The 24,196-nt window shown below is 47.6% G+C and overlaps 1 protein-coding gene across 2 annotated transcripts in view; it reads left to right on the top strand.

Moving 5' to 3' along the window:
* The window catches only part of OPA1 (OPA1 mitochondrial dynamin like GTPase), a 255,182-nt gene that overhangs the window by 33,069 nt on the left and 197,917 nt on the right, over positions 1-24,196 (top strand). For both annotated transcript variants that reach the window (XM_063916412.1, XM_063916413.1), the window contains exons 3-4: positions 19,268-19,364; positions 20,507-20,614. In XM_063916412.1, the coding sequence (XP_063772482.1) occupies positions 19,268-19,364; positions 20,507-20,614 (205 nt within the window). The remainder of the gene's footprint in view (positions 1-19,267; positions 19,365-20,506; positions 20,615-24,196) is intronic.

The following is a 24,196-nucleotide window of genomic DNA, read 5'->3' on the forward strand; positions in this document are numbered from 1 at the left end:
CCTCGGCACACCAGGGGATTGGAACCGATCATAGTGTATAATACAACAGTAACTCTCTAATGAAATGCCATATATAGATGGGAAACTACAATAGTACACATAATGTTTCCCTTAACATAGTAATAAGCAATATGGGAACACACCTACTTGCTCCCCTCAAAATATCTGTAGGTACTGAATGCATGAACGTGCTGGTATCATTTATCAAAAACAAAAAACAATCTTATTTTGGTTGCCAAGAGCAATTGTATACAACTAATGTATCCACCATGCTTCACTTACCTGCTTCTCTTTTAAGGCAAGTATCAGTTATTAGCTACTAACTCACATCCACTTTAAAATAATTTGATTAATGTATCCAGTGTTTTTCAGTGTCTGTCTGAGATGCAGTTATCTGTGTATGCCTGTCTCTATCACCATTTCATCTGTCTGAAATCAGCGGGATTGAAATCACAAGTCCCATTAACTTTTCAGGCTGGAAATTAAAAGCTGTTGCAATTGGACAGATAACGATGTGTTGTGGTTTAAGCATATGTACAGTAACATACTGACTGCAGTCCTTCCACACAGATGGGATGATCTTTTTGTAAAGAAGAATCCATTGGGGTTTTTAGTGGGCCACTATATAAAATACTTGTTTTCTCTATCGTCCTAGTGGATGCTGGGGTTCCTGAAAGGACCAGGGGGATAGCGGCTCCGCAGGAGACAGGGCACAAAAAGTAAAGCTTTAGGATCAGGTGGTGTGCACTGGCTCCTCCCCCTATGACCCTCCTCCAAGCCTCAGTTAGATTTTTGTGCCCGGCCGAGAAGGGTGCAATCTAGGTGGCTCTCCTAAAGAGCTGCTTAGAAAAGTTTAGCTTAGGTTTTTTATTTTACAGTGAGTCCTGCTGGCAACAGGATCACTGCAACGAGGGACTTAGGGGAGAAGAAGTGAACTCACCTGCGTGCAGGATGGATTGGCTTCTTTGGCTACTGGACATTAGCTCCAGAGGGACGATCACAGGTACAGCCTGGATGGTCACCGGAGCCTCGCCGCCGGCCCCCTTGCAGATGCTGAGAAGAGGTCCAGAATCGGCGGCAGAAGACTCCTCAGTCTTCTTAAGGTAGCGCACAGCACTGCAGCTGTGCGCCATTTCCTCTCAGCACACTTCACACGGCAGTCACTGAGGGTGCAGGGCGCTGGGAGGGGGGCGCCCTGGGAGGCAAATGAAAACTTTTTTTGGCTAAAAATACCTCGCATATAGCCTCCGGGGGCTATATGGAGATATTTAACCCCTGCCAGAATCCATTAAAGAGCGGGAGACGAGCCCGCCGAAAAAGGGGCGGGGCCTATCTCCTCAGCACACAGCGCCATTTTCCCTCACAGAAAGGCTGGAGGGAAGGCTCCCAGGCTCTCCCCTGCACTGCACTACAGAAACAGGGTTAAAACAGAGAGGGGGGGCACTAATTTGGCGTTAGAAATATATAAAAGATGCTATAAGGGAAAACACTTATATAAGGTTGTCCCTATATAATTATAGCGTTTTTGGTGTGTGCTGGCAAACTCTCCCTCTGTCTCTCCAAAGGGCTAGTGGGTCCTGTCCTCTATCAGAGCATTCCCTGTGTGTGTGCTGTGTGTCGGTACGTGTGTGTCGACATGTATGAGGACGATGTTGGTGAGGAGGCGGAGCAATTGCCTGTAATGGTGATGTCACTCTCTAGGGAGTCGACACCGGAATGGATGGCTTATTTAGGGAATTACGTGATAATGTCAACACGCTGCAAGGTCGGTTGACGACATGAGACGGCCGACAAACAATTAGTACCGGTCCAGACGTCTCAGAAACACCGTCAGGGGTTTTAAAACGCCCGTTTACTTTAGTCGGTCGACACAGACACAGACACGGACACTGAATCCAGTGTCGACGGTGAATAAACAAACGTATTCCTTATTAGGGCCACACGTTAAGGGCAATGAAGGAGGTGTTACATATTTCTGATACTACAAGTACCACAAAAGAGGGTATTATGTGGGATGTGAAAAAACTACCGTAGTTTTTCCTGAATCAGATAAATTAAATGAAGTGTGTGATGATGCGTGGGTTCCCCCCGATAGAAAATTATGGGCGGTATACCCTTTCCCGCCAGAAGTTAGGGCGCGTTGGGAAACACCCCTTAGGGTGGATAAGGCGCTCACACGCTTATCAAAACAAGTGGCGGTACCGTCTATAGATAGGGCCGTCCTCAAGGAGCCAGCTGACAGAAGGCTGGAAAATATCATAAAAAGTATATACACACATACTGGTGTTATACTGCGACCAGCGATCGCCTCAGCCTGGATGTGCAGAGCTGGGGTGGCTTGGTCGGATTCCCTGACTAAAAATATTGATACCCTTGACAGGGACAGTATTTTATTGACTATAGAGCATTTAAAGGATGCATTTTCTATATATGCGAGATGCACAGAGGGATATTTGCACTCTGGCATCAAGAGTAAGTGCGATGTCCATATCTGCCAGAAGATGTTTATGGACACGACAGTGGTCAGGTGATGCAGATTCCAAACGGCACAAAGGTGTATTGCCGTATAAAGGAAGAGGAGTTATTTGGGGTCGGTCCATCGGACCTGGTGGCCACGGCAACTGCTGGAAAATCCACAGTTTTTACCCTAAGTCACATCTCTGCAGAAAAAGACACCGTCTTTTCAGCCTCAGTCCTTTCGTCCCTATAAGAGTCATATCTGCCCAGGGATAGAGGAAAGGGAAGAAGACTGCAGCAGGCAGCCCATTCCCAGGAACAGAAGCGTTCCACCGCTTCTGCCAAGCTCTCAGCATGACGCTGGGACCGTACAGGACCCCTGGATCCTACATGTAGTATCCCAGGGGTACAGATTGGAATGTCGAGACGTTTCCCCTTCGCAGGCTCCTGAAGTCTGGTTTACCAAGGTCTCCCTCCGACAAGGAGGCAGTATGGGAAACAATTCACAAGCTGTATTCCCAGCAGGTGATAATCAAATTACCCCTCCTACAACAAGAAAAGGGGTATTATTCCACATTATATTGTGGTACTGAAGCCAGAAGGCTAGGTGAGACCTATTCTAAATCTAAAAAAATTTGAACACTTACAAAGGTTCAAATCAAGATGGAGTCACTCAGAGCAGTGATAACGAACCACTAAGGGTACCTCAGGTTCATGGTACAGAACTGTCACTATCAGTTTCAGACGCTGCCGTTTGGATTGTCCACGGCACCCCGGGTCTTTACCAAGGTAATGGCCGAAATGATGATTCTTCTTCGAAGAAAAGGCGTCTTAATTATCCCTTACTTGGACGATCTCCTGATAAGGGCAAAGTCCAGGGAACAGTTGGAGGTCGGAGTAGCACGATCTCGGATACTGCTACAACAGCACGGGTGGATTCTAAATATTCCAAAATCGCAGCTGATCCCGACGACAAGTCTGCTGTGCCTAGGGATGATTCTGGACACAGTCCAGAAAAAGGTGTTTCTCCCGGAAGAGAAAGCCAGGGAGTTATCCGAGCTAGTCAGGAACCTCCTAAAATCAGTGCATCATTGCACAAGGGTCCTGGTAAAGATGGTGACTTCCTACGAAGCAATTCCATTCGGCAGATTTCACGCAAGAATTTTTCAGTGGGATCTGCTGGACAAATGGTCCGGATCGCATCTTCAGATGCATCAGCGGATAACCCTATATCCAAGGACAAGGGTGTCTCTCCTGTGGTGGTTACAGAGTGCTCATCTTCTAGAGGGCCGCAGATTCGGCATTCAGGATTGGATGCTGGTGACCACGGAGGCCAGCCCGAGAGGCTGGGGAGCAGTCACACAAGGAAAAAATTTCCAGGGAGTGTGATCAAGTCTGGAGACTTTTCTCCACATAAATATACTGGAGCTAAGGGTAAATTTATAATACTCTAAGCTTAGCAAGACCTCTGCTTCAAGGTCAGCCGGTATTGATCCAGTGGGAAAAACATCACTGCAGTCGCCCACGTAAATAGACAGGGCGGCACAAGAAGCAGGAGGGCAATGGCAAAAACTGCAAGGACTTTTCGCTGGGCGGAAAATCATGTGATAGCACTGTCAGCAGTGTTTCATTCCGGGAATGGAAACTGGGAAGCAGACTTCCTCAGCAGGCACGACCTCCACCCGGCAGAGTGGAAACTTCATCGGGAAGTTTTCCACATGATTGTAAACCGTTGGGAAATACCAAAGGTGGACATGATGGCGTCCCGTCTGAACAAAAAACGGGACAGGTATTGCGCCAGGTTAAGAGACCCTCAGGCAATAGCTGTGGACGTTCTGGTAACACCATGGATGTACCAGTCGGTGTATGTGTTCCATCCTCTGCTTCTCATACCTAAGGTACTGAGACTTATAAGACGTAGAGGAGTAAGAACTATACTCATGGCTCCGGATTGGCCAAGAAGGACTTGGTACCCGGAACTTCAAGAGATGCTCACAGAGGACTTATGGCCTCTGCCGCTAAGAAGGGACTTGTTTCAGCAAGTACCATGTCTGTTCCAAGACTTACCGCAGCTGCGTTTGACGGCATGGCGGTGGAACGCCGGATCCTAAGGGAAAAAGGCATTCCGGAAGAGGTCATTCCTACCCTGGTCAAAGCCAGAAAGGAGGTGACCGCACAACATTATCACCACATGTGGCAAAAATATGTTGCGTGGTGTGAGGCCAGAAAGGCCCCACGAAGAAATTTCAACTCGGTCGATTCCTGCATTTCCTGCAAACAGGAGTGTCTATGGGCCTCAAATTGGGGTCCATTAAGGTTCAAATTTCGGCCCTGTCGATTTTCTTCCAGAAAGAAGTGGCTTCAGTTCCTGAAGTCCAGAAGTTTGTCAAGGGAGTATTGCATATACAACCCCCTTTTGTGCCTCCAGTGGCACTGTGGGATCTCAACGTAGTTCTGGGATTCCTCAAATCACATTGGTTTAAAACCAGTCAAATCTGTGGATTTGAAGCATCTCGCATGAAAAGTGACCATGCTCTTGGCCCTGGCCTGGACCAGGCGAGTGTCAAATTGTGGTTTTTTTCTCAAAAAAGCCCATATCTGGTTGTCCATTTGGACAGGGCAGAGCTGCGGACTCGTCCCCAGTTCTCTCCCTAAGGTGGTGTCAGTGTTTCACCTGAACCAGCTTATTTTGGTGCCTTGCGCCTACTAGGGACTTGGAGGACTCCAGGTCGCTAGATGTTGTCAGGGCCCTGTAAATATAGGTTCCAGGACGGCTGGAGTCAGGAAAACTGACTTGCTGTTATCCTGTATGCACCCAACAAACTGGGTGCTCTTGCTTCTAAGCAGACTATTGCTAGTTGGATGTGTAATACAATTCAGCTTGCACATTCTGTGGCAGGCCTGCCACAGCCAAAATATGTAAATGCCCATTCCACAAGGAAGGTGGGCTTATCTTGGGCGGCTGCCCGAGGGGTCTCGGCTTTACAACTTTGCCGAGCGGCTATTTAGTCAGGGGCAAACACGTTGGTAAAATCCTACAAATTTGATACCCTGGCTAAGGAGGACCTGGAGTTCTCTCATTCGGTGCTGCAGAGTCATCCGCACTCTCCCGCCCGTTTGGGAGCTTTGGTATTATCCCCATGGTCCTTTCAGGAACCCCAGCATCCACTAGGACGATAGAGAAAATAAGAATTTACTTACCGATAATTCTATTTCTCGGAGTCCGTAGTGGATGCTGGGCGCCCATCCCAAGTGCGGATTATCTGCAATACTTGTACATAGTTACAAAAAATAAGATTTTACTTACCGATAAATCTATTTCTCATAGTCCGTAGTGGATGCTGGGGACTCCGTCAGGACCATGGGGAATAGCGGCTCCGCAGGAGACAGGGCACAAAAGCAAGCTTTTAGGATCACATGGTGTGTACTGGCTCCTCCCCCTATGACCCTCCTCCAAGCCTCAGTTAGGTACTGTGCCCGGACGAGCGTACACAATAAGGAAGGATCTTGAATCCCGGGTAAGACTCATACCAGCCACACCAATCACACCGTACAACTTGTGATTTGAACCCAGTTAACAGTATGATAACAATGAAGTAGCCTCTAAAAAAGATGGCTCACAACAATAATAACCCGATTTTTTGTAACAATAACTATGTACAAGTAATGCAGACAATCCGCACTTGGGATGGGCGCCCAGCATCCACTACGGACTATGAGAAATAGATTTATCGGTAAGTAAAATCTTATTTTCTCTAACGTCCTAGTGGATGCTGGGGACTCCGTCAGGACCATGGGGATTATACCAAAGCTCCCAAACGGGCGGGAGAGTGCGGATGACTCTGCAGCACCGAATGAGAGAACTCCAGGTCCTCCTCAGCCAGGGTATCAAATTTGTAGAATTTTGCAAACGTGTTTGCCCCTGACCAAGTAGCTGCTCGGCAAAGTTGTAAAGCCGAGACCCCTCGGGCAGCCGCCCAAGATGAGCCCACCTTCCTTGTGGAATGGGCATTTACAGATTTTGGCTGTGGCAGGCCTGCCACAGAATGTGCAAGCTGAATTGTACTACAAATCCAACGAGCAATAGTCTGCTTAGAAGCAGGAGCACCCAGCTTTTTGGGTGCCTACAATATAAACAGCAAGTCAGACTTTCTGACTCCAGCCGTCCTGGAATTATATATATATATATATATATATATATATATATATATATATATATATATATATATATATATATATATATATATATATATATTTTTTTTTTCAGGGCCCTGACAACGTCTAGCAACTTGGAGTCCTCCAAGTCCCTAGTAGCCGCAGGCACCACAATAGGTTGTTTCAGGTGAAACGCTGACACCACCTTAGGAAGAAACTGGGGACGAGTCCGCAGTTCTGCCCTGTCCGAATGGAAAATCAAATATGGGCTTTTGTAAGACAAAGCCGCCAATTTTGACAATCGCCTGGCCGAGGCCAGAGCCAACAGCATGGTCACTTTCCATGTGAGATATTTCAAATCCACAGATTTGAGTGGTTCAAACCAATATGATTTGAGGAATCCCAACACTACGTTGAGATCCCACGGTGCCTCTGGAGGCACACAAGGGCTGTATATGCAATACTCCCTTGACAAACGTCTGGACTTCAGGAACTGAAGCCAATTCTTTCTGGAAGAAAATCGACAGGGCCGAAACTTGAACCTTAATGGACCCCAATTTGAGGCTCATAGACACTCCTGTTTGCAGGAAGTGCAGAAATCGACCTAGTTGAAATTTTTTCGTGGGGCCTTCCTGGCCTCACCCACGCAACATATTTTTACCACATGTGGTGATAACGTTGTGCGGTCACCTCCTTCCTGGCTTTGACCAGGGTAGGTATGACCTCTTCCGGAATGCCTTTTCCCTTAGGATCCGGCGTTCAAACCGCCATGCCGTCAAACGCAGTCGCGGTAAGTCTTGGAACAGACAAGGTCCCTGCTGGAGCAGGTCCTTTCTTAAGGCCGATGCCACGGTTCCTCTTGGAACAGACATGGTACTTGCTGAAAGCAAATCCCTTCTTAGCTCCCGAGGCCATTAGTCCTCTGTGAGCATCTCTTGAAGTTCCGGTTACCAAGTCCCTCTTGGCCAATCCGGAGCCACGAGTATAGTTCTTACTCCTCTATGTCTTATAATTCTCAATACCTTGGTTATGAGAAGCAGAGGAGGGAACACATACACCGACTGTTACACCCACGGTGTTACCAGGACGTCCACAGCTATCGCCTGAAGGTCTCGTGACCTGGCGCAATACCTGTCCCATTTTTTGTTCGGGCGGGACGCCATCATGTCCACCTTTGGTCTTTCCCAACGGTTCACAATCATGCAGAAAACTTCCCGATGAAGTTCCCACTCTCCCGGGTGGAGGTCGTGCCTGCTGAGGAAGTCTGCTTCCCAGTCGTCCACTCCCGGAATGAACACTGCTGACAGTGCTATCACATGATTTTCCGCCTAGCGAAAAATCCTTGCAGTTTTGCCACTGCCCTCCTGCTTCTTGTGCCGCCCTTTCTGTTTACGTGGGCGACTGCCGTGATGTTATCCCACTGGATCAATACCGGCTGACCTTGAAGCAGAGGTCTTGCTAAGCTTAGAGCATTATAAATTTGCTCTTAGCTCCAGTATATTTATGTGGAGAGAATTCTCCAGACTTGATCACACTCCTTGTGTGACTGCTCCCCAGCCTCTCAGGCTGGCCTCCGTGGTCACCAGCATCCAATCCTGAATGCCGAATCTGCGGCCCTCTAGAAGATGAGCACTCTGTAATCACCACAGGAGAGACACCCTTGTCCTTGGATATAGGGTTATCCGCTGATGCATCTGAAGATGCGATCTGGACCATTTGTCCAGCAGATCCCACTGAAGAGTTCTTGCGTGAAATCTGCCGAATGGAAGCGCTTCGTAATAAGCCACCATTTTTACCAGGACTCTTGTGCAATGATGCACTGACACTTTTCCTGGTTTTAGGAGGATCCCGATTAGCTCGGATAACTCCCTGGCTTTCTCCTCTGGGAGAAACACCTTTTCCTGGACTGTGTCCAGAATCATCCCTAGGACCAGCAGACGTGTCGTCGGAACAACTGCGGTTTTGGAATATTTAGAATCCACCCGTGCTGTCGTAGAACTACTTGAGATAGTGCTACTCCGACCTCCAACTGTTCTCTGGACCTTGTTCTTATCAGGAGGTCGTCCATTTTCTTTGAAGACGAATCCTCCTTTCGGTCATTACCTTGGTAAGGACCCGGGGTGCCTTGGACAATCCAACGGCATCGTCTTGAAACTGATAGTGACAGTTCTGTACCACGAACCTGAGGTACCCTTGGTGAGAAAAGGCAAATTTTGGGACATGGAGGTAAGCATCCCTGATGTCCCGGGACACCATATAGTCCCCTTGTTCTTTGCTATCACTGCTCTGAGTGACTCCATCTGGATTTGAACCCTTGCAAGTGTTCAAATTTTTCAGATTTAGAATAGGTCTCACCTAGCCTTCAGTACCACCATATAGTGTGGAGTAATACCCCTTTCCTTGTTGTCGGAGGGGTAATTTTATTATCACCTGCTGGGAATACAGCTTGTGAATTGTTTTCAATACTGCCTCCCTGTCGGAGGGAGACATTGGTACAGCAGACTACAGGAACCTGCGAGGGGGGAAACCTCTCGACATTCCAATCTGTACCCCTTGGATACTACTTGTAGGATCCAGGGGTCCTGTACGGTCCCAGCGTCATGCTGAGAACTTGGTAGAAGCGGTGGAGGGCTTCTGTTCCTGGGAATGGGCTGCCTGCTGCAGTCTTCTTCCCTTTCCTCTATCCCTGGGCAGATATGACTCTTATAGGGACGAAAGGACTGCGGCTGAAAAGACGGTGTCTTTTTCTGCAGAGATGTGACTTAGGGTAAAAAACGGTGGATTTTCCAGCAGTTGCCCTGGCCACCAGGTCCCATGGACCGACCCCAAATAACTCCTCCCCTTTATACGGCAATACATCTTTGTGCCGTTTGGAATCTGCATCACCTGACCACTGTCGTGTCCATAAACATCTTCTTGCAGATATGGACATCGCATTTACTCTTGATGCCAGAGTGCAAATATCCCTCTGCGCATCTCGCATATATAGAAATGCATCCTTTAAATGCTCTATAGTCAATAAAATACTGTCCCTGTCAAAGGTATCAATATTTTTAGTCAGGGAATCCGACCAAGCCACCTCAGCTCTGCACATCCAGGCTGAGGCGATCGCTGGTCGCAGTATAACACCAGCATGTGTGTGTATACTTTTTAGGATATTTTTCAGCCTCCTATCAGCTGGCTCCTTAAGTACGGCCCTATCCGTAGATGGTACCGCCACTTGTTCTGATAAGCGTGTGAGCGCCTTATCCACCCTGAGGGGTGTTTCCCACCGCGCCTTAACTTCTGGCGGGAAAGGGTATACCGCCAATAATTTTCTATCGGGGGAAACCCACGCATCATCACACACTTCATTTAATTTATCTGATTCAGGAAAAACTACAGGAAGTTTTTTCACCTCACACATAATACCCTTTTTTGTGGTACTTGGAGTATCAGAAATATGTAACACCTCCTTCATTGCCCTTAACGTGTGGCCCTAAAAGAAAATACGTTTGTTTCTTCACCGTCGACACTGAAATCAGTGTCCGTGTCTGGGTCTGTGTCGACCGACTGAGGTAAATGGGCATTTTACAGCCCCTGACGGTGTTTGAGACGCCTGGACAGATACTAATTTGTTCGCCGGCCCTCTCATGTCGTCAACCGGCTTGCAGCGTGTTGACATTGTCACGTAATTTCCATAAATAAGCCATCCATTCCGGTGTCGACTCCCTAGAGAGTGACATCACCATTACAGGCAATTTGCTCCGCCTCCTCACCAATATTTTCCTCATACATGTCGACACACACGTACCGACATACAGCACACACATAGGGAATGCTCTGATAGAGGACAGGACCCACTAGCCCTTTGGGGAGACAGAGGGAGAGTTTGCCAGCACACACCAAAACGCTATAATTATCCAGGGACAACCTTTATATAAGTGTTCCTTTTATAGCATTTTAATATATATACATATCGCCAAATCAGTGCCCCCCCTCTCTGTTTTAACCCTGTTTCTGTAGTGCAGTGCAGGGGAGATCATGGGAGCCTTCCCACCAGCCTTTCTGTGAGGGAAAATGGCGCTGTGTGCTGAGGAGAATAGGCCCCGCCCCCTTTTCGGCGGGCTTCTTCTCCGGAGTTTTAGATATCTGGCAGGGGTTAAATACATCCATATAGCCTCAAGGGCTATATGTGATGTATTTTTCGCCATACAGGTATTATACATTGCTGCCCAGGGCGCCCCCCCCCCAGCGCCCTGCACCCTCCGTGACCGCTGTGTGAAGTGTGCTGACAACAATGGCGCACAGCTGCAGTGCTGTGCGCTACCTGATGAAGACTGAGAGTCTTCTGCCGCCTGGTTCCGGACCTCTTCATCTTCAGCATCTGCAAGGGGGGTCGGCGGCGCGGCTCCGGGACGAACCCCAGGGCGAGCCCTGTGTTCCGACTCCCTCTGGAGCTATGTCCAGTAGCCTAAGAATCCAATCCATCCTGCACGCAGGTGAGTTGAAAATCTCTCCCCTAAGTCCCTCGATGCAGTGAGCCTGTTGCCAGCAGGACTCACTGAAAATAAAGAACCTAAAAACTTTTTCTAAGCAACTCTTTAAGAGAGCCACCTAGATTGCACCCTTCTCGGCCGGGCACAAAAACCTAACTGAGGCTTGGAGGAGGGTCATAGGGGGAGGAGCCAGTACACACCATGTGATCCTAAAAGCTTGCTTTTGTGCCCTGTCTCCTGCGGAGCCGCTATTCCCCATGGTCCTGACGGAGTCCCCAGCATCCACTAGGACGTTAGAGAAATCGGGTTATTATTGTTGTGAGCCATCTTTTCAGAGGCTCCGCTGTTATCATACTGTTAACTGGGTTCAGATCACAGGTTGTACAGTGTGATTGGTGTGGCTGGTATGAGTCTTACCCGGGATTCAAAATCCTTCCTTATTGTGTACGCTCGTCCGGGCACAGTATCCTAACTGAGGCTTGGAGGAGGGTCATAGGGGGAGGAGCCAGTGCACACCACCTGATCCTAAAGCTTTACTTTTTGTGCCCTGTCTCCTGCGGAGCCGCTATCCCCCTGGTCCTTTCAGGAACCCCAGCATCCACTACGGACTCCGAGAAATAGAATTATCGGTAAGTAAATTCTTATTTTTTTCTATAACAATCTAACATATTGCTGTTGATAAGTAAAGTATTATTTCTGCACTCCATTGCAGAGAGCTAAAGCTCATCCCAAATCTTAAGGACCATGTCATAATGGAATCTTTTGCAGATCAAAAAGCGTAGACTACAGTCATTTGAGCTGCTGTGATATCAGTGATCCTGCTTGTGCATGAAGCCACCAATCCATCCTGCATTTGTGGAGAGTTAGCATGGGAGTCATCAGTATTTATTTCCTAATATACAAATGTGCCCCCAAGCTGTTTTGTGACATTTGCTTACTGTTACACAAATGTACTAATTTTCTCTGACGTCCTAAGTGGATGCTGGGGACTCCGTCAGGACCATGGGGAATAGCGGCTCCGCAGGAGACAGGGCACAAAAGTAAAAGCTTTAGGATCAGGTGGTGTGCACTGGCTCCTCCCCCCATGACCCTCCTCCAAGCCTCAGTTAGATCTTTGTGCCCGGCCGAGAAGGGTGCAATCTAGGTGGCTCTCCTAAAGAGCTGCTTAGAGTAAAAGTTTTGTTAGGTTTTTTTATTTTCAGTGAGTCCTGCTGGCAACAGGCTCACTGCATCGAGGGACTTAGGGGAGAAGAAGTGAACTCACCTGCGTGCAGGATGGATTGGCTTCTTAGGCTACTGGACACTAGCTCCAGAGGGACGATCACAGGTACAGCCTGGATGGGTCACCGGAGCCGCGCCGCCGACCCCCTTGCAGATGCTGAAGAGAGAAGAGGTCCAGAAATCGGCGGCTGAAGACTTCCCAGTCTTCTTAAGGTAGCGCACAGCACTGCAGCTGTGCGCCATTGCTCTCAGCACACTTCACACCAACGGTCACTGAGGGTGCAGGGCGCTGGGGGGGGCGCCCTGAGCAGCAATGAAAGTACCTATGCTGGCTAAAAATACATCACATATAGCCCCTGGGGCTATATGGATGTATTTAACCCCTGCCAGGTTGTCAGAAAAACGGGAGAAGAAGCCCGCCGAAAAGGGGGCGAGGCCTATTCTCCTCAGCACACAGCGCCATTTTCCCTCACAGAACTGCTGGTGGGAAGGCTCCCAGGCTCTCCCCTGCACTGCACTACAGAAACAGGGTTAAAACAGAGAGGGGGGGCATTTTTGTGGCGATATTATTACATATTAAGATGCTATAAGTGAAAACACTTATATAAGGTTGTCCCTGTAAAATTATAGCGTTTTGGTGTGTGCTGGCAAACTCTCCCTCTGTCTCCCCAAAGGGCTAGTGGGGTCCTGTCCTCTATCAGAGCATTCCCTGTGTGTGTGCTGTGTGTCGGTACGTGTGTGTCGACATGTATGAGGACGATGTTGGTGAAGAGGCGGAGCAATTGCCTGTAATGGTGATGTCACTCTCTAGGGAGTCGACACCGGAATGGATGGCTTATTTAGGGAATTACGTGATAATGTCAACAAGCTGCAAGGTCGGTTGACGACATGAGACGGCCGGCAAACCAATTAGTACCTGTCCAGGCGTCTCAAACACCGTCAAGGGCTTTAAAACGCCCATTACCTCAGTCGGTCGACACAGACACGGACACTGACTCCAGTGTCGACGGTGAAGAAACAAACGTATTTTCCATTAGGGCCACACGTTACATGTTAAGGGCAATGAAGGAGGTGTTACATATTTCTGATACTACAAGTACCACAAAAAAGGGTATTATGTGGGGTGTGAAAAAACTACCTGTAGTTTTTCCTGAATCAGATAAATTAAATGAAGTGTGTGATGATGCGTGGGTCTCCCCCGATAGAAAATTAAAGGCGCTCACACGCTTATCAAAACAAGTGGCGTTACCGTCTCCAGATACGGCCGCCCTCAAGGAGCCAGCTAATAGGAGGCTGGAAAATATCCTAAAAAGTATATACACACATACTGGTGTTATACTGCGACCAGCGATCGCCTCAGCCTGGATGTGCAGCGCTTGGGTGGCTTGGTCGGATTCCCTGACTGAAAATATTGATACCCTTGACAGGGACAGTATTTTATTGACTATAGAGCATTTAAAGGATGCATTTCTATATATGCGAGATGCACAGAGGGATATTTGCACTCTGGCATCAAGAGTAAGTGCGATGTCCATGTCTGCCAGAAGATGTTTATGGACACGACAGTGGTCAGGTGATGCAGATTCCAAACGGCAGTATTGCCGTATAAAGGGGAGGAGTTATTTGGGGTCGGTCCATCGGACCTGGTGGCCACGGCAACAGCTGGAAAATCCACCTTTTTACCCCAAGTCACATCTCAGCAGAAAAAGACACCGTCTTTTCAGCCTCAGTCCTTTCGTCCCCATAAGGGCAAGCGGGTAAAAGGCCAGTCATATCTGCCCAGGGGTAGAGGAACGGAAGAAGACTGCAGCAGGCAGCCCCTTCCCAGGAACAGAAGCCCTCCACCGCTTCTGCCAAGTCCTCAGCATGACGCTGGGGCCGTACAAGCGGACTCAGGTGCGGTGGGGGGGGGTCGTCTCAAGAGTTTCAGCGCGCAGTGGGCTCACTCGCAAGTGGACCCCTGGATCCTACAAGTAGTATCCCAGGGGTACAGATTGGAAATTCGAGACGTCTCCCCCTCGCAGGTTCCTGAAATCTGCTTTACCAACGTCTCCCTCCGACAGGGAGGCAGTATTGGAAACAATTCACAAGCTGTATTCCCAGCAGGTGATAATCAAAGTACCCCTCCTACAACAAGGAAAGGGGTATTATTCCACACTATTTGTGGTACTGAAGCCAGACGGCTCGGTGAGATTTATTCTAAATCTGAAATCTTTGAACACTTACATACAAAGGTTCAAATCAAGATGGAGTCACTCAGAGCAGTGATAGCGAACCAGGAAGAAGGGGACTATATGGTGTCCCTGGACATCAAGGATGCTTACCTCCATGTCCCAAATTGCCCTTCTCACCAAGGGTACCTCAGGTTCGTGGTACAGAACTGTCACTATCAGTTTCAGACGCTGCCGTTTGGATTGTCCACGGCACCCCGGGTCTTTACCAAGGTAATGGCCGAAATGATGATTCTTCTTCAAAGAAAAGGCGTCTTAATTATCCCTTACTTGGACGATCTCCTGATAAGGGCAAGGTCCAGAGAACAGTTGGAGGTCGGAGTAGCACTATCTCAAGTAGTTCTACGACAGCACGGGTGGATTCTAAAATATTCCAAAATCGCAGCTGATTCCGACGACACGTCTGCTGTTACTAGGGATGATTCTGGACACAGTCCAGAAAAAGGTGTTTCTCCCGGAGGAGAAAGCCTGGGAGTTATCCGAGCTAGTTAGGAACCTCCTAGAACCAGGCCAAGTGTCAGTGCATCAATGCACAAGAGTCCTGGGAAAAATGGTGGCTTCTTACGAAGCGATTCCATTCGGCAGATTTCACGAAAGAATTTTTCAGTGGGATCTGCTGGACGAATGGTCCGGATCGCATCTTCAGATGCATCAGCGGATAATCCTGTCTCCAAGGACAAGGGTGTCTCTTCTGTGGTGGCTGCAGAGTGCTCATCTACTAGAGGGTAGCAGATTCGGCATTCAGGACTGGGTCCTGGTGACCACGGATGCCAGCCTGAGAGGCTGGGGAGCAGTCACACAGGGAAGAAATTTCCAAGGAGTGTGGTCAAGTCTGGAGACTTCTCTCCACATAAATATACTGGAGCTAAGGGCAATTTACAATGCTCTGAGCCTAGGAAGACCTCTGCTTCAAAGTCAACCGGTGCTGATCCAGTCGGACAACATCACGGCAGTCGCCCACGTAAACAGACAGGGCGACACAAGAAGCAGGAGGGCAATGGCAGAAGCTGCAAGGATTCTTCGCTGGGCGGAAAATCATGTGATAGCACTGTCAGCAGTGTTCATTCCGGGAGTGGACAACTGGGAAGCAGACTTCCTCAGCAGGCACGACCTCCACCCGGGAGAGTGGGGACTTCACACGGAAGTCTTCCACATGATTGTGAACCATTGGGAAAAACCAAAGGTGGACATGATGGCGTCCCGCCTGAACAAAAAACTGGACAGGTATTGCGCCAGGTCAAGAGACCCTCAGGCAATAGCTGTGGACGTTCTGGTAACACCGTGGGTGTACCAGTCGGTGTATGTGTTCCCTCCTCTGCTTCTCATACCTAAGGTACTGAGAATTATAAGACGTAGAGGAGTAAGAACTATACTCGTGGCTCCGGATTGGCCAAGAAGGACTTGGTACCCGGAACTTCAAGAGATGCTCACAGAGGACTCATGGCCTCTGCCGCTAAGAAGGGACTTGCTTCAGCAAGTACCATGTCTGTTCCAAGACTTACCGCGGCTGCGTTTGACGGCATGGCGGTTGAACGCCAGATCCTAAGGGAAAAAGGCATTCCGGAAGAGGTCACTCCTACCCTGGTCAAAGCCAGGAAGGAGGTGACCGCACAACATTATCACCACATGTGGTGAAAATATGTTGCGTGGTGTGAGGCCAGGAAGGCCCCACAAAGAAATTTCAACTCTGTCGATTCCTGCATTTCCTGCAAACAGGAGTGTCTATGGGCCTCAAATTGGGATCCATTAAGGTTCAAATTTCGGCCCTGTCGATTTTCTTCCAGAAAGAATTGGCTTCAGTTCCTGAAGTCCAGAAGTTTGTCAAGGGAGTACTGCATATACAACCCCCTTTTGTGCCTCCAGTGGCACTGTGGGATCTCAACGTAGTTCTGGGATTCCTCAAATCACATTGGTTTAAACCGCTCAAATCTGTGGATTTGAAATATCTCACATGGAAAGTGACCATGATGTTGGCCCTGGCCTCGGCCAGGCGAGTGTCAGAATTGGCGGCTTTGTCTCACAAAAGCCCATATCTGATTGTCCATTCGGACAGGGCAGAGCTGCGGACTCGTCCCCAGTTTCTCCCTAAGGTGGTGTCAGCGTTTCACCTGAACCAGCTTATTGTGGTACCTGCGGCTACTAGGGACTTGGAGGACTCCAAGTTGCTAGATGTTGTCAGGGCCCTGAAAATATAGGTTTCCAGGACGGCTGGAGTCAGGAAAACTGACTTGCTGTTATCCTGTATGCACCCAACAAACTGGGTGCTCTTGCTTCTAAGCAGACGATTGCTAGTTGGATGTGTAGTACATTTCAGCTTGCACATTCTGTGGCAGGCCTGCCACAGCCAAAATATGTAAATGCCCATTCCACAAGGAAGGTGGGCTCATCTTGGGCGGCTGCCCGAGGGGTCTCGGCTTTACAACTTTGCCGAGCTGCTACTTGGTCAGGGGCACACCCTGGCTGAGGAGGACCTGGAGTTCTCTCACTCGGTGCTGCAGAGTCATCCGCACTCTCCCGCCCGTTTGGGAGCTTTGGTATAATCCCCATGGTCCTGACGGAGTCCCCAGCATCCACTTAGGACGTCAGAGAAAATAAGAATTTACTTACCGATAATTCTATTTCTCGTAGTCCGTAGTGGATGCTGGGCGCCCATCCCAAGTGCGGATTGTCTGCAATACTTGTACATAGTTATTGTTACAAAAATCGGGTTATTATTGTTGTGAGCCATCTTTTCAGAGGCTCCGCTGTTATCATGCTGTTAACTGGGTTCAGATCACAGGTTGTACAGTGTGATTGGTGTGGCTGGTATGAGTCTTACCCGGGATTCAAAATCCTTCCTTATTGTGTACGCTCGTCCGGGCACAGTATCCTAACTGAGGCTTGGAGGAGGGTCATGGGGGGAGGAGCCAGTGCACACCACCTGATCCTAAAGCTTTTACTTTTGTGCCCTGTCTCCTGCGGAGCCGCTATTCCCCATGGTCCTGACGGAGTCCCCAGCATCCACTACAGACTACGAGAAATAGAATTATCGGTAAGTAAATTCTTATTTTTACATGGAATCGGCAGGCTGAGATGGTATCATTGGTGGTGTATATGTTTGGAAAGGCCCAATGGATGTTTTGGGGTGGATTTGGAAGCATTGCTTTTGCATAAGATTATTTAAATCAGATAAATGTGTGAAGACAGAGCATTTATAGGTGCAGTCCTTGGTTTACATGATCCTGCTTTTTACATTTTACACTTTCCAACTGCATGTCTAGGTGCACAGTGCCATGAAAACCTTCAAACATAGAAAAATGGCACGTCTAACAAAAACCGTCTTGATGTCCCATCACTCATTACATAAATCAATCTAATCTAAGCTGTTTCAAAAGAGGAAGGACTGTGATTCCTTCTAAATATTTGTTTATTTTGTAACACAACTGTGCTGCCAAAAGGTTTATGGAAATATCCAACTTCACATATATTAGAGCTATGTTAGGGAAGTACATTGGCACAGTTATGCAAATATAACGTAGTATATGAAGCGAACACTGATTATGCCTACAAATGTGCTATTACTGTATAATATAGAAATAATGTTAGTTTATTATTGCAAGATTTATGAGAACGATAAAATACCTTTAATCCATCAAAGAACTGTAGTTATTTAAAATATATAGTTCTAATTTCCTTGTCGTATAATCAGAACTTTTGAATATGTTTCAAAATGAAACACACATGTATATATGTACATAAGATATAGTACAGACTTCATTCATGATTTTTTTTCATTTGAAAACAATTCCTTTAAAGGGTTCATATAAACAGCAGGAGAAACAGCATAGCTCTAATTCTAAGTGAATGAATTCGGTAAGAAGGTCGGACCTTGAAGTGGTGTAGGATTTTCAACTGTGTCCACAGAGCACAAATTAATTTGCTAGAGGCAGATCTAAAGAGGAGTGGTGGGCGGTTACTTTGAAACATGCTTGATTAATTTGGTAACGTGTATAATCAGGGAAACGCCCCAAATCATGGCAACCTCTTCAGTTGTGATCGAGTATGTTCATATATAGGGTTCGATCCTATTAGCTACGATGATATAGCGGGTGCGAATCATTGCAGCAGCGGCCGCACTTAACGGTGGCACGAATTCGCACAAAAGTGCTCGGTGCCCCGTAGGGCACTGAGCACTTTGGCTCAAATTCAGCCCGAAATCAGCCGGAGAAGGGTGCGAGATAGGGTACCATTGCCGGCGTTTAAATGTCACGGCAATAGCACATCGCACCCTTCGCGGGTAATAGGATGGACCCCATAGTCTGATTGTAAGTATCCTTTTATGTTGTGTTGCCCACTGTGTTTATGTAACGTCTTACTATGACTTTGCCCAGTGTCTGTGATTGCACTAGCTAGTGCTGAAATTTTTGTTGTTTTTTCCCTATAATACTTTTTATCGTGATGAACTTAATATGGCTTGTGCCGTATCCTGCATATATAGCCTTTGACACTTGCTGAACAAGAGGTTCATTCCATACTTGGGTAGACGAGAACCCATGAATGCTGGACATAAAATGAGCCTGTGTCGTTTGATTAAAGGAAATCAAAATTGCAAATGCAGCATATGTTAGAAATACTGATAGTTACATTAAGCTATTGCTTTGGTACAAATGGCTTAGAAAGCTTTAATGTCTCACTTGTACATCTAAGTTTCCTTTATTGTTTCTGCAAACTTTACTTATCTTTCAGACATATGACCAATGGAAGGATATGTTCCCAGATCTCAGTGAATACAAGTGGATTGTGCCTGATTTTATATGGGAATTAGATGAACACATTAATTTTGGTCAGTATCTTTTATGATTGCATTTAAAGAAAATGATATGTTGTACCTTTTATTTATGATAACATTTGCATTTATGGACTGAAAATCGTCTTCAGTTACTGGGTATTGCAAATTGGCTAATATATAATACAAGAATTTCATACATATCACACATTCCAGGGCATAACTAACTACCCCAGCAGATGTCCAGGTGCAGGGGGGCAAAGTATCCTGGCGATGTACTTTAATGCATTGCTTTCATGTCACTTATTCTATCATTGTTTGTTCCAATCACCTTTGCACTGCTTCCTCTTTATCATTACAGCCACTGGGCAGAGGTGGAGAGAGAAATGGCATGTGTCCTACTGCCTCTGTGAGCATATGGATCCAGGAGACCTAGCTCTTAACTAGCTTTATTCTTCATAGGGGAGAGCAGAAGGCTCCTATTTACCACCTCATATCTTCTTTGGCAGCTGCTTTACATTTACCGCAAAATGCTGCAATCCTGCCGTTCAGCTTGAAAACTCAGTAATCACTGTCTAATATGGTGACACCATGCACTGCCAATTTGAATCCTCAATGCTTAGACCATCACGGTCGGAAACATGACCTTTTAGCGATGTAATACCTGCTGAAGAAAATGTTGCTGCATTTCATTTTCAGTCATGGATTTTGATACGGGCACTTTTCCAAAATTGACTTGGTGCACTGGCAGCAAGCACATATGAATACAGATGACACCTCGGGATTATTCATAGTTTTCCAGCTAAAAGACATTTAGTATCTTAAATAGTGAACTAATTCAGATATGCCAGCCAAGGTCCCAAGCTGACCTGACCTGGAAATATTAAGTAGTAGATTGTTCTCTTGGTTTAATAAGATATACTCTGTATTCCTTATGTCTACTGGCTATTGCCCTTGTTAAAACTCCACTCTCTACACCCATTGGTAATGACCTAGAAAGTTCTGGTCTAGCAACAGATGACACGCGTCCAAACGATGCTTGCTGTATGCTTTGGGAGATGCTAAGCAAGTGTTTCCATAGAACTCGGACTATATTTTTAGAGCATGTTGATTGTCTAGAAATCCTGCTAAAGTATTAGATATGTGCTTCTAGTGCTACTTGATAGATGTTGTTTTGACCAATGCTTTTTCTTTTGCAGATAAACTAGGTAAAGCTCTTCCGAATTCTGAGGAGCTGGCCAAACTTCTTCCGGACTTTGACAAGCTTGGGGAGAGTTTTAGCTTATTAAAGGGGTGGCTCTCATCTGGTAAGGGGGCTTAATAATGTTAGTGATTGATTTTTAAAGAAAGTAAAGTAATACTCAATATATGTACCCGTTAATTCAGATTGACTTTGAATATTTTATAGAAAAGGGAATTTGTTTATTACAATAATAATGTTTCTCTGACGTCCTAGTGGATGCTGGGAACTCCGTAAGGACCATGGGGAATAGCGGCTCCGCAGGAGACTGGGCACAAAAGTAAAGCTTTAGGACTACCTGGTGTGCACTGGCTCCTCCCCCCATGACCCTCCTCCAAGCCTCAGTTAGATTTTTGTGCCCGGCCGAGAAGGGTGCACACTAGGGGCTCTCCTGAGCTTCTTAGTGAAAGTTTAGTTTTAGGTTTTTTATTTTCAGTGTGACCTGCTGGCAACAGGCTCACTGCATCGAGGGACTAAGGGGAGAAGAAGCGAACTCACCTGCGTGCAGAGTGGATTGGGCTTCTTAGGCTACTGGACACCATTAGCTCCAGAGGGACCGAACACAGGCCCAGCCTCTGAGCTCGGTCCCAGAGCCGCGCCGCCGGCCCTCTTACAGAGCCAGAAGCAAGAAGGGGTCCGGAAAATCGGCGGCAGAAGACATCCTGTCTTCACCAAGGTAGCGCACAGCACTGCAGCTGTGCGCCATTGCTCCTCAGCACACTTCGGTCACTGAGGGTGCAGGGCGCTAGGGGGGGCGCCCTGAGCAGCAATAAAAACACCTTGGCTGGCGAAAATACATCACATATAGCCCCCAGGGCTATATGGATGAATTTTAACCCCTGCCAGATTCCACAGAAAAACGGGAGAAAAGGCCGCCGAGAAGGGGGCGGAGCCTATCTCCTCAGCACACTGGCGCCATTTTCTCTCACAGCTCCGTTGGAGGGAAGCTCCCTGGCTCTCCCCTGCAGTGACTACACTACAGAAAGGGGTTAAAAAAGAGAGGGGGGCACTAATTAGGCGCAGTATAACAATACAGCAGCTATAAGGGGAAAAACACTTATATAAGGTTATCCCTGTATGTATGTATATATATATATAATATATATATATATATATATATATATATATATATATATATATATATATATATAGCGCTCTGGTGTGTGCTGGCATACTCTCCCTCTGTCTCCCCAAAGGGCTAGTGGGGTCCTGTCCTCTATCAGAGCATTCCCTGTGTGTGTGCTGTGTGTCGGTACGTTGTGTCGACATGTATGAGGAGGAAAATGAGGTGGAGGCGGAGCAATTGCCTGTAACAGAGATGTCACCCCCTAGGGAGTCGACATCTGAGTGGATGAGCTTATGGAAGGAATTATGTGAGTCAGCTCTTTACAAAAGATTGATGACATGAGACAGCCGGCGACTCAGCCTGTGCCTGTCCAGGTGTCTCAAAAGCCATCAGGGGCTCTAAAACGCCCGTTACCGCAGATGGCAGATACAGACGCCGACACGGATACTGACTCCAGTGTCGACGATTAAGAGACGAATGTGACTTCCAGTAGGGCCACACGTTACATGATTGAGGCTAATAATGATAATACCAGTACCACTAAAAAGGGTATTATGTTGGGTGAGAAAAAACTGCCTGTAGTTTTTCCTGCATCTGAGGAATTAAATGAAGTGTGTGATGATGCGTGGGTTTCCCCCGATAAAAACTGTTAATTCCTAAAAAGTTATTAGCATCATACCCCTTCCCGCCAGAGGATAGGGCACGTTGGGAAACACCGCCTAGGGTGAATAAAGCGCTCACACGCTTGTCTTAACAGGTGGCACTACCGTCCCCGGATACGGCCGCCCTTAAGGAACCTGCTGACAGAAAGCAGTAAAATATCCTAAAATGTATATACACTCACACGGGTGTGATACTGCGACCAGCAATCGCCTCAGCCTGGATGTGCAGTGCTGGGGTGGCTTGGTCGGATTCCCTGACTGACAATATTGATACCCTAGATAGGGACAGTATAATACTGACTATAGAGCATTTAAAAGATGCATTTCTATATATGCGTGATGCACAGAGGGATATTTGCCGACTGGCATCAAGAGTAAGTGCGCTGTCCATTTCTGCCAGAAGAGGGTTATGGACAAGACAGTGGTCAGGTGATGCTGATTCCAAACATATGGAAGTATCGCCTTATAAAAGGGAGGAGTTATTTGGGGTAGGTCTAACAGACCTGGTGGCCACGGCAACGGCTGGAAAATCCACATTTTTACCCCAGGTAGCCTCTCAACATAAGAAGACGCCGTATTATCAGGCGCAGTCCTTTGGGCCCCATAAGGGCAAGCGGGCAAAAGGCTCCTCATTTCTGCCCCGTGGCAGAGGGAGAGGAAAAAGGCTGCAGCAAACAGCCAGTTCCCAGGAACAGAAGCCCTCTCCCGTTTTCTGCCAAGTCCTCAGCATGACGCTGGGGCTTTACAAGCGGACTCAGGCACGGTGGGGGCCCGTCTCAAAAATTTCAGCGTGCAGTGGGCTCACTCACAGGGGACCTCTGGATCCTTCAGGTGGTATCTCAGGGGTACAAATTGGAATTCGAGACGTCTCCCCTTCGCCGTTTTCCTAAAGTCTACTTTACCGACGTCTCCCTCCGACAGGGAGGCGGTATGGGAAGCCATTCACAAGCTGTATTCCCAGCAGGTGATAATCAAGGTACCCCTCCTACAACAGGGAAAGGGGTATTATTCCACGCTGTTTGTGGTACCGAAGCCGGACGGCTCTGTGAGACCTAATTTAAATCTGAAATCCTTGAACACTTACATACAAAGGTTCAAATTCAAGATGGAGTCACTCAGAGCGGTGATGGCAAACCTGGAAGAAGGGGATTATATGGTGTCTCTGGACATCAAGGATGCTTATCTCCATGTCCCAGTTTACCCTTCTCACCAAGGGTACCTCCGGTTTGTGGTACAGAACTGTCACTATCAGTTTCAGACGCTGCCGTTTGGTTTGTCCACGGCACCCCGGGTCTTTACCAAAGTAATGGCCGAAATGATGATACTCCTTCGAAGGAAGGGAGTTTTAATTATCCCTTACTTGGACGATCTCCGGATAAGGGCAAGATCCAGGGAACGGTTGGTAGTCGGGGTAGCACTATCTCAAGTAGTGTTGCGGCAGCACGGTTGGATTCTTAATATTCCAAAATCGCAGCTGATCCCGACGACACGTCTTCTATTCCTAAGGATGATCCTGGACACAGTCCAGAAAAAGGTGTTTCTCCAGGAGGAGAAAGCCAGGGAGTTATCCGAACTAGTCAGAAACCTCCTAAAACCAGGCCAAGTGTCAGTGCAGCAGTGCACAAGGGTCCTGGGAAAAATGGTGGCTTCCTACGAAGCAATTCCATTCGGCAGATTCCACGCAAGAACTTTCCAGTGGGACCTGCTGGAAAAGTGGTCCGGATCGCATCTTCAGATGCATCAGCGGATAACCCTGTCACCAAAGACAAGGGTGTCTCTCCTGTGGTGGTTGCAGAGTGCTTATCTTCTAGAGGGCGCAGATTCGGCATTCAGGACTGGGTCCTGGTGACCACGGATGCCAGCCTGCGAGGCTGGGGAGCAGTCACACAGGGAAGAAATTTCCAGGGCTTGTGGTCAAGCC

This window comes from Pseudophryne corroboree, chromosome 4 (assembly GCF_028390025.1).
Source record: "Pseudophryne corroboree isolate aPseCor3 chromosome 4, aPseCor3.hap2, whole genome shotgun sequence".
Taxonomy (NCBI): domain Eukaryota; kingdom Metazoa; phylum Chordata; class Amphibia; order Anura; family Myobatrachidae; genus Pseudophryne; species Pseudophryne corroboree.